The sequence below is a fragment of the Ceratotherium simum genome, chromosome 2, assembly GCF_057802395.1.
Source record: "Ceratotherium simum simum isolate JZ-2026a chromosome 2, ASM5780239v1, whole genome shotgun sequence".
Classification (NCBI taxonomy): domain Eukaryota; kingdom Metazoa; phylum Chordata; class Mammalia; order Perissodactyla; family Rhinocerotidae; genus Ceratotherium; species Ceratotherium simum.
The window spans coordinates 45,207,303-45,217,467 of record NC_141901.1 but is presented as its reverse complement, the minus strand read 5'-3'; the positions used below and the strand labels follow the sequence as shown (position 1 = coordinate 45,217,467).

General features: G+C 49.7%; 1 protein-coding gene across 6 annotated transcripts; it reads right to left on the bottom strand.

The window, feature by feature from the left end:
- Positions 1-609: 609 nt before the first annotated feature.
- On the bottom strand, positions 610-10,067 carry MINDY1 (MINDY lysine 48 deubiquitinase 1). Of its 6 annotated transcripts, none has more exons than XM_087443731.1 (10): positions 9,438-10,052; positions 6,183-6,986; positions 5,724-5,781; positions 5,242-5,306; positions 4,663-4,821; positions 4,200-4,347; positions 3,218-3,360; positions 2,183-2,374; positions 1,694-1,852; positions 610-1,428 (listed from the first exon to the last, which is right to left on the bottom strand). In XM_087443731.1, exons 2-10 carry the CDS (start codon positions 6,633-6,635, stop codon positions 1,348-1,350), a joined length of 1,458 nt encoding a protein of 485 aa, XP_087299857.1. In that variant the 5' UTR covers positions 6,636-6,986; positions 9,438-10,052; the 3' UTR covers positions 610-1,347. The 6 variants fall into 6 exon arrangements, with proteins under 6 accessions (XP_087299857.1, XP_087299859.1, XP_087299854.1 ...); XM_087443733.1 differs by having other exon boundaries at positions 4,200-4,302; positions 9,438-10,047; XM_087443728.1 differs by lacking the exon at positions 610-1,428 and having other exon boundaries at positions 1,718-2,374; positions 6,183-6,747; positions 6,883-6,986; positions 9,438-10,067.
- Between the last annotated feature and the right edge of the window lie 98 nt (positions 10,068-10,165).

Sequence of the window (10,165 nt, the reverse complement as noted above, 5' to 3'; positions counted from 1 at the left end):
CAAACTTCACAGTCGTCGTGTTCCCTGATTGAAGTTTGGGTGGAGCAGGACTTGGGCTGAGAGGAGGCCTTGAAGTTGGAGGTGCCTTTGATGTGCACTTGGATATTCAACAGGAATCCTGTTTTGGGCTCTAGTGCTGTAGTTATCAACAGCCACCCTCCCCTCAGTGACTCCTCTCACCTCCATTATTCTCTCTTCCCCAGGAAATTTCAAGCAAAATCACTGAGAACCAGAATGAGGTCAGAAACGGTCAGAGGTAGCAAAGGACCATCTGTATGAACTGAGAAGCAACAATCAAGCTGCCCCTCCCTTGCCTGGGAAGTCTTGGGTTAGCAGGGAGCACAACCTCTAAATTCATCTGTCCAGAGCAGGGACTCGGAAACCCACCTCCCAAATTAGAGTCCTGTTTCCCAAAGAAGACCTACCAAAAACATATAAACAAAAACAAAAAAGGAAAAAGCAGGCTTTGGTTCCCCCTGCTGGCTCTGTTAGAAATGACAGGCAACCCCTTCCAAGCCTCTTTACCCTCCCCTCCCCCTACCCCCTTTTGCATTCCTCAGTTGGGTCAAATACTTAACCCAACTGCCGCAGGGTAAGGCAAACAAGAGATCTTGGGAAAGAAGTTTTATTTCCAAACCCCTAGGAAGGCATTACAAATAATGGAGATAGAAACCAAATCAAACCCTGAAACAGAGGGGCCGGCCCGGTGGCGCAAGCGGTTAAGTGCCCGCGCTCCGCTGCAGCGGCCCGGGGTTCGCTGGTTCAGATCCCGGGCGCGCACCGACGCACTGCTTGGCAAGCCATGCTGTGGCGGCGTCCCATATAAAGTGGAGGAAGATGGGCACAGATGTTAGCCCAGGGCCGTCTTCCTCAGCAAAAAAAAAAAAAAGAGGAGGATTGGCGGATGTTAGCACAGGGCTGATCTCCTCACAGGAAATAAAAAAAAAAAAAAAAAAAAACCCTGAAACAGAGACAGACCTGCAGGATAGCCAGGAGGACCCAGCCAGCCAGGGGTGGGAAGTAGGGGAGATGCATTCTAGACAGGGACCACACCCTGGACCCTGAGTCTGTATGTTAGTGTGACTATTCTGGGGCAAGGGAGCTGGGAATCAGAAATCCTCACCCCACCAACCCCAGCGTTGCCCTGGATGATTGGGAGGAAAAGAAGGTGGCAGCACATGAAGGCAAGGACGTCACTCAGCCTGACCTTGGCATTTACTGCCTGCTCTGATCTACAACAGTCCATAAATAAGTTACCCTACATATCTCAGGGGCCGAGCAGCCGAGAGCAAGCAAAATAGCCATTGCCTCTGAAAGAGGAGGCCGGGCAGCCTGGCACCGAGCAGGCTACAGGAGGATGCAGTCAGATTCTTGCTTCGGCCTCTGCCTACGCTCCCCGGCTGGGCGTCCAGAGGTGGCTCCTCTCCCCTGTATGGGGTTTAACAATTGGTCATCCATCAACCGCAGAAGAGCACAAGGACAGAGATTCTAGGTGGAAGCAGGGTCAGGACAGGGAAGGGCAGCAGGGAGAGAAAGATAGGAAGGGACCCAAGGGAGAGGGACAGACAGGAGAAGGGCCCCGAAGGAAACCTTGAGGAGAAAACCGCAAGAATAACAAGTGTCTGGACCAGAGGAGGCAGGGCTGGAATGCTGGAGATGTGGGAAAGCTGGAGGAGCAGCGCTAAGGGCTCACCAGCGGTGATGGGGCCCGTGCTGGTACAGGCTGGACCGCTTGTTGCTGTTGGTACTCCTCTTGCTGAAGTTGCTGGGCCAGTTCCAAGTCACTAAGACCCAATGAGCCTCGTGGCTGCTGCTGCTGCTGCTGCTGTAGGGACAAGGCGATCAGATAGTCCTAGAGAGACGGGCAAAGAACAAGAGTCGTGAGATGGGCTGGAGCCTAGGGCAGATTCAGGCTGGGTTTAGATTCCCAAACCAGTTTTTCCTCATCCTGCATATTCTCCAGCTCCTTCTTCTCCAGAGCAAAATACACAGCCAAGTCTATTATCTGTTGTGCCAGAGAATACACACCAAGCACGAAGATGGTCCAAAGGCAACAGAAAGTAAAGTGGCGTGGATGTCGTATGTTATGGCCTCTAGATGATAAAAGACACAACCTTGCCCATGGCAAAAAGCACTCCGAGGTAAACACGCTCTCCACACCCTTCCCGAAGGCCCCACACACCTGGTCTACCTGCCGCTGCTTTTCTGGGGAGCCACTCCCACCTTCTGCTCCAGGTCCCTTGCCCAAGGAATGACTTAGGTGAAAGTCAGAGTCACAAAAGCAGCTGTCTCCATCCACATTGTGCAGGCTCTCCCACACCACTTGCTCCTCTTGTAGAAAGCCCTGGTCGGTGACCAGTAGGTACAAGTGACTCTGCAAAGAGGAGGACAAAGCAAACTGGCGGGATAGGTGATACAGGGGGATACTGCCAAAAATCATCTGAGATGCACAGAGACCATTTGAATCAACTGATGTGCTAGCTGGAACATATCAGTGTAAGCATGTGGATCTTTCATAAGCATGTGTGGCTGTGGGGAGAAGGAAGGGATGTCTGAGAGTATGGCCAGCTGGGTGTGAGTATGGCGGTCATCGTGGTGGTCAAGCATGGAGTCCTCAGGGCTGGGGTCCCACACAAGATCGTGCTTCCTACCTTACCTCCCACAGTTCTCTGGGCTCACCTGATGGCTATGAGGATAAATCCTTTGAGAAGCACAGACCTTTCCCTCTTCTACTCAATTCCTAGAGAGCTTAGACAACTTCTAACTTTGGAAGACTATAGTATTGTTCAAAAATTCCACTGCCTCTTCCTGGGAAAGGATTATACTCTCCTGTCCCATTGATGGCAGGCTTATTCCTTATTGCTTGTTCTGGCCAGTAAGATGTTAGCAGAAATGCACGTGTCATTTCCAGGCAGAAGCCCTAAGAGCGAGTGCATGGTGTCCCTCTCTCTCTTTTCCCTCCTATATTCCAGATAAAGGCAGTTTTGTCAGCCTGCATCCCAGAGTGAAGATGATGTGGGACAGAACTGCAGCCAATCTTCAGTGGACATGCAGCATGAGTAAGAAATAAACCTTTGTTGTGGTAAACCACAGGGATTTCCGGGGTCACTTGTTACCACAGCTTAATCAACCCTATCCTGACTGAAACACTGACCCAGAAGAAAAAGACACGAGGAAATGACAGCACTCCAACCCCCCACCTCCAAACCCTCATCACCTTGTACTTAGTCATAGTGCTAAAGTGGTTGTTTCGGAAAAAGACGCTAAGTTCACCCTCCTTGGCAGCAGCCGTTAGCTCACACAGACCATGGTAGGTCAGCTGTGCCGCGGTGGTCTCCAGGAACTGCTCTGCGATCAGGCCTGGCAGAAGGGACAAGATGGGGGGCGGGGGGACTTGCCTTAAATCCAAAGTCCACGACAGGAAGGATCATCCAGAGAGCCCCTGTCAGGGCCGGCCCCGTGGCTTAGTGGTTAAGTGCGCGCGCTCCGCTACTGGCGGCCTGGGTTCGGATCCCGGGCGCGCACCGACGCACCGCCTCCCCGGCCATGCTGAGGCCGCGTCCCACATACAGCAACTAGAGGGATGTGCAACTATGGCATACAACTATCTACTGGGGCTTTGGGGAGAAAAGGGAGGGGGATTGGCGATGGATGTTAGCTCAGAGCCGGTCTTCCTCAGCAAAAAAAAGAGGAGGATTAGTACGGATGTTACCTCAGGGCTGATCTTTCTCACAAAAAAAAACAAAAAACAAAAAAACAAAACAGAGAGCCCCTGTCAAAGCCGGAGGGGTCGGTCCCACCTTCTGAAATCCCTTCCTGAAGCCTGGCTGTATTCATTCATTCAACAAGTACTAACTAAGCAGCTACCTTGTGCCAGGCACCACACAAGTCCTGGGGGTACGTCTGCGAACTAAACAAACAACTCGCCAAACTCCCTCTCATGCGCCCACATTCTAGTGGGATGTGGTGGTGGGGAGACAGACAGTAAACAATCAACCTAAGTAGCCATGATTCCCTCCACAGAAGCTCCACAGACATAGAAGAACTAGAAGGACGTACAACTAGAATATACAACTATGTACTGGGGCTTTGGGGAGGAAAAAAAAAAGAGGAAGATTAGCAACAGATGTTAGCTCAGGGCGAGTCTCGCCCAGCAAAAAAGAAAAGAAGCTGCACAAAAGAGAAGGGAGGGACATCACCTTCGGTCACGAGGTTGGTGTCGTTGGAGTGCTTGCAGGTGATGATCTTCTCTACCAGCTGGTTGTAACTCAGTTTCCCAACTGCACTCACAGCCTCAGGACTCTGCATGCGCAAGGGGGCGGGGGGTGGTACCAAAAAGATTGAGACCTTTTTAGGAAGGAAATGAACCAAGCCCATGAGGACTGCAACCCTATGACCAAAGGTTCCTGAAACTTTTGATGTCTAAAGAACTGACCTATTTTCATATGGTGTGCTTGTATTTGAATGTTACTTTTTTTAAAAGTTAAAATTCCAGGAATTCTGCTCTGAGGCCACCCTCTAAACTCTAATCCCCTCCCAAACCAATCTAATCCCTATCTCCCTAAACCTTCCCTCCCGCCCCCACGCCCCCACACAAAATTTTGCTTCTCTCATGTCAGCTTGATCTGGGTAAGAGTCTCATTTGGGCCCTCCCACCCTCACCTGTGGATCAACAAGCCAGCCGTGGTACAGAGGTATGCCTAGTAGGTCAAAGATACTGCACTCGGGTGTATACTCAAAATCAGAGACGCCTGTGAATCGCACGTTGACATCCAGACCTGTGGCCAGTTTAGGCAGCACTGTCATTGCATCGTCCACATTCTGGGGGTAGAAAAGAAAATGATGGGTATATCAAATCAACACGTTGTACATCTTAAACTTACACAATGTTATATGTCAATTACATCTCAATAAAGCTCAATAAAGCTGGGGAAGAAAAAAGAAAATTATGGATATTCTAGTCTCTCCTCCCCCTATCCACTCCCACCTCCTGAAATAAAAAATTAATCTCATTGTTTTTGTTCTCAGGTTCTCTTACAAGCCATTCCATTCCTCCCTCGCGCCTCAACCCTTCTTTATCTTATATAAATGAACATATTTTCTAGACAGAGATATACACTCCTCCTCCTGCAGAAAAAAGTCATGGTTCAAGGAATTCTCTTGAGAAGCAGCAGAAGGCTTCTCTTAACAGCCCCGGTGTCCCCTTACCAACCTGCAAACCCCTATGTCCACAGACCTCACCTGCTGAAAATTAAGCTGAAGTCCCTCTGACTTTTCCTGGGGCTTGATGGACAGGAGGCAGTCTCCTACAAGACAGGATTCCTTATCAGCTTACCCCACTAACTGTTCCAAAAGCTGCTTCCCCTTCTCTTGGAGAATGGAGGTAATGTCACAGCACCACAGATTTTCAGAGCTGGAAAGGGCCTTAGAATCTAATCCAGACCTTTCATTTTTCAGAAGAAGAAATAGGCTCATAAAGGTGAAGGGCTACCCAAGGTCACAGGTGAAAGCTAAGGGCACAACTGGCGTTACAACCCAGGACTCCTGACATCTTGACTTTTCCTTTTCATTCTCCAGCCTCGCAGAGAAGCCCCATAGACCTTCACCCTCCCTGCCACATCAGAGCCCCCAAACGGGGAGTCCCTCAATATTCTGAACTTCTGGCCTGAGTGGATAGCTCTTGAACCTTTGAGGTAATTCCTCTTCAAGGCCCAGTCACTCACCAAGATGAGCCATGAGCTCGTCTGACGTGATCACTTCCTTCTGAGGTGGCAGCTTTACCTGGAGGCAAGGAGTGATCAAAGGGTAAGCCAGGTGTGTGCTTTCCTTCACAGAGCACTGAAGGAGGAGCCCACAGAAGGGGGTGGGGGTGGGGGGGACAAGGGTTGTCCAGCGGTGGAGTGTGGTGGAAGAAAAAGGCTTACAACTGGAGCAAGAGAATGAATGTGAAATACTGCAAGGCATTCCCATTTGCTAGAGAGTAGAAGAGACAGAAGTAGGACAGATAATTGTTTTGTTTTGTTTTTATGAACATCTTATCTCATTTGTTCAAGATGGAGAAATAGGGAGAATCATCTGGAAAGTTTTGACTGGTTTGAAAAAATCAGTATGATCAAGGAGGTACGTCAAGGAAGAGAACTCTCCCCAACATTTTCTGAGCCCCCATCCGAACTCTCTCTTACCTTCCACTGAAGAAAGAGGATGTTCATGATGGCAAGGAGAGGGCAGGGGCCGTTAGTGCTCTGGGTGATGATGGGTGTCCGTTCTCCCTTCCACGGGATCCACTTTACACAGTAGAAATCTAGCTCAGGCTGTCGGACCCTGGGGGACTGGGGAAGCTCCTGGGGTCTGGAGCATGCCCCCACTGTCTCTATCTCAGTCTGCGTCCCCTGGGCTGGCTCCAGTTGGCTTGAGCCAGCATCAGGTGGAGGGGACTCAAGGTTATCCTGGCCCTGGGCCAGCAGTGAGGCTTGGTCTTCTGGCTCCTGCTCTCTGGCCACCCCATCAGCATCTCTGGTATCCTTGTCCTGAGGGTGCTCATCGGGTTCTGACAGGACCTCGTGGTTTTCAGGGATGACTGCTTCTGCAGTCTTGGCCTTATTAGAGGCTGGATGCTCGGGTTGATGGTGTTCCATGGTCAAAAGGGGTCAACTGATGCGCATCAAAGGACTTTGTCCTCCAGGACTTGCCTAATCTAGGCTTGGTATGCCAAAGAGAGACTAATCCAATAAGAAGGAGATCATTGGGCTGGAAAGCAAAATTGACACAGAAAAGTCTTAGAAAAGGAACATAGTGTGGAAGGCTAGATAGTGTCTCATGTACAGTCACTCCTGGGTAGTAGAGCTTAGGTAAACAGAAGGGCCCCAGCCTGAGCTCTTTCACCTCTAACTTGCTGCGACCAGATGCGACCAACGAGGATACAGGGCTTTCAGGCTTGGGAGGGATGATTCCAGTGAGATTGAAGACATTGGGTGGAGTCAGCTTCCCTGAAACAGATAAAGACAAGGAATGGAGAAAAGACAGAGAGAAAGGAAGAGTAAAAGGAGAAAGACAGAAGGGAAAGAGATGGAGATGGAAACATTAAAACTACACTAATGGTTATTAATATGGTGATCTTTAGCTCACTTGGTAATAGGTATCATGTCAGTAACCCCCACACACCATGGCCAGGACGGGGGTGATTCCTCTGCCCTGCACCAAACCCCTCCCCTTGGCTGTTCAGGGAACATCCTGAGCACACGCAGGCTGCTTGTATCTGTAGGGCTACCATCTCTCTGCCTCATCCCAAGGCAGAAAAGATTAACCGCCACATAGTGCTTGGGGTGAAGAGTGGAAAGGCGGAGTCAGTATCCTGCCCCTAAAGACGAAACACTGGTGAGAAAGAAGTCTTTCTCTTCAAATGACTTTACACAATCCCAAACCACAGCAAATAGGTCTTGGGAGGGGTTTCCTGTAGGCTGGAGAAGGGAAATGTAGGCCATGGGGACTTGAATCAGAAACTGGTTCTGATAAGTAACCTCAGATTAGGGGCAGAAAAATCACTCCCCCCACAAATTCTTCCAGTAAGCTTCTCCTGATAGCTGAAGTTGAGATAGCAACTTCTCCTCAGTTCCTCTTTGCTCTAAAAACCGCCTAAATCCAGAGATACTCTCTTGCCCACTATTTATATGGAATATAAAAATGCTGATTATTGGGCCGGCCCCGTGGCTTAGCGGTTGAGTGCGCGTGCTCCACTACTGGCAGCCCGGGTTCGGGTCCGGACGCGCACCCACGCACCACTTCTCTGGCCATGCCGAGGCCGTGTCCCACATACAGCAACCAGAAAGACGTGCAACTATGACATACAACTATCTACTGGGGCTTTGAGGAAAAAAAAGGAGGATTGGCAATAGATGTTAGCTCAGAGCCAGTTTTCCTCAGCAAAAAGAGAGGAGGATTAGCATGGATGTTAGCTCAGGGCTGATCTTCCTCACACACACAAAAAATGCTGATTATTGATTTACGTTAAAAATATTCCCTCTACGTTCACGTTTTTTCTGTCTATTCCCATCTATGTCGGTTTAGATGTGAACACTGGACCTGTTCAACCTGTTCTCTATCAGCACTAACCATCAAGTCCAGCAGAGGTAGACATTTAATAAATGCTGTGGATAGTAAACGATAAAAAGCCACAAACCCTGCCCTCTGGAAAACATCTCCCGTCAACGTCCTTGCTCCCCTCGCCCCCTTACTCAGGGTGAGGAAAGGGAGAAATTAAACTTGTTAGGAATCTCTTCTCTAGTTTCCTCCTAACCTGAGACTATGCTTCCTTCTCATAAACTGACAGAAATTTAGGGCTCAGGAAAGGCCTGGGAGATGAAGTTGAGGTACATGAAAGTTACTGAAATAAGCCTAGTCACCCAAACTGATCATTTGATCATCCTCCTGATTCAAATATAATTCATTCTAGCTGCATCTCATTTACATGTTGTTAATTTAGAATCAGAGTAGCAAAAATTGCCTGCAGGCCTTACACTTTTTTTTTTCTCTCTCTCTCTCTTTTTCCTCCCCTCCCAAATGACACTTAGGATGAGCGTCAGAAGCAGAAACCAGAGCCTGGGAAAGTTTACAAAGAAAAGCAGAGCTCATTTCTTACCTTTTCTGTCCAGTGCCAGAAATGATCAATAATTAAGTGGGGGTTGGGCAGCTAGCTGACTAGAGGGATGAGCCAAAAGAAACCAGGAGCTGGACACTGGAGGGAGCTGAGTCTCAGAGAAACTGGGCACAGCTAAGTGGGCTAAGTCTTAAGAGGAGGGGCAGGAAATGTAACGGAGGATTTCCACTCTACAAAGTGCACTCCTGGTGGGGTGGGCATGGAGTAATTCAGAGCAGGAAAGGATGAGGGAGAGGGTACTAAACAAACCAGGATTTCATTCTTTTCCTCTTCTCTTCCCAAGTCCCACATGTTCTCTCCAGCTGGAATTATCCTCTGGTGGCGAGGGAGTTAAAATAGCCCTGGCCCCTCCCTAGGCAGTGGCAGTAAACAGCCGAAAGTTGGAAGAAGGATATAAAATGGGTATGTAGCTTCAATAAGACACCTCCCCAAGAACTTTCCTCTCCCCTCAAGTCCCTTACTGCTCCACTCCAATCTCCTCAGTCTGACCCAAATCGTCATGCAGCTAATCCTTTAGATTTTCCCCTTGGAATCCACCACACAGGCACCACCACAGTGCCTGTCTACTTGCTCGTGAGAGGGGAAAGGTTTCATTAAAAGGAAAAAATGAAGGGACCACAAAGTATTCCTCTTACATATTCCTTCTGCCTTAGCTCATCTCACAAACCAGACTCATAGAGACCAAAGGCAGAAGGACGGTCAGTGTCACCTCCCCAGAGATGGAGAAGAAAAAGAGAACTGGAGTAGGAGAGGAGGTGAGGAAATGGTTGAAACAAGTTTTTACCTTAAAGAAGTGGGTGCTGTTCCAGGACTGAGAAGGAGAGTTCAGCTCTGGCAATTCGATGGGGGAGGTGGGTACAATGAGGGGCGTCGCCACAGTCCCAGCTGTCTTCCAGCTGTCAACGCCAGAGCTTTCACAGGTTTATATGGGTTTACAAGCAGCAGTCCTGACTGGGTCGTGGCCACTTCCGGACTCACACCCACGCCCAACCGGGGACACTACCGGGGAGGCAGGGGCGCAGTCCAGGTGCACCCGAGCGGCTCAGGGCGTCTTCGGATTCCTAAGTCGCTGAGTGTAGGGTTTGCGCTCCAGGCCCTGACTGAAAGCTGGTTTTCAAAGGAAGTTTGTGGTTTTTCTTTTTTCTTCTTTCTCTCTCTCTTTTTTTCCCATCGGGACAAAGAAAAATTAGTCAAGGACAAGCTCCCTGGAGGAGGAGGGGCCTGCCTAGCACTGGAGGATTTCCATCGGGGCTTTCTGACCTGGTCAGCAGCTTGGTGATCAGCAGTGAGGGAGAGAGAAACAAGGAGAGAAAAACAACAGACCCTTTCTCTTCCCTCCGCCTGCCTGCCGCTGGAAGGGACAGAGCGCTTGTGCCTCTCTGGTGAGAATAGGGAAGAGCAAGTGCCCTTGCTCATCGGGGAGGAGCAGGGCTGGACAGCAGCAGCTTGCTGGACCTGGGCTTTCTCCCTAGGTATGGCAGTCCTTTGCTCTGGATCCAGAGAAGCAGGGCC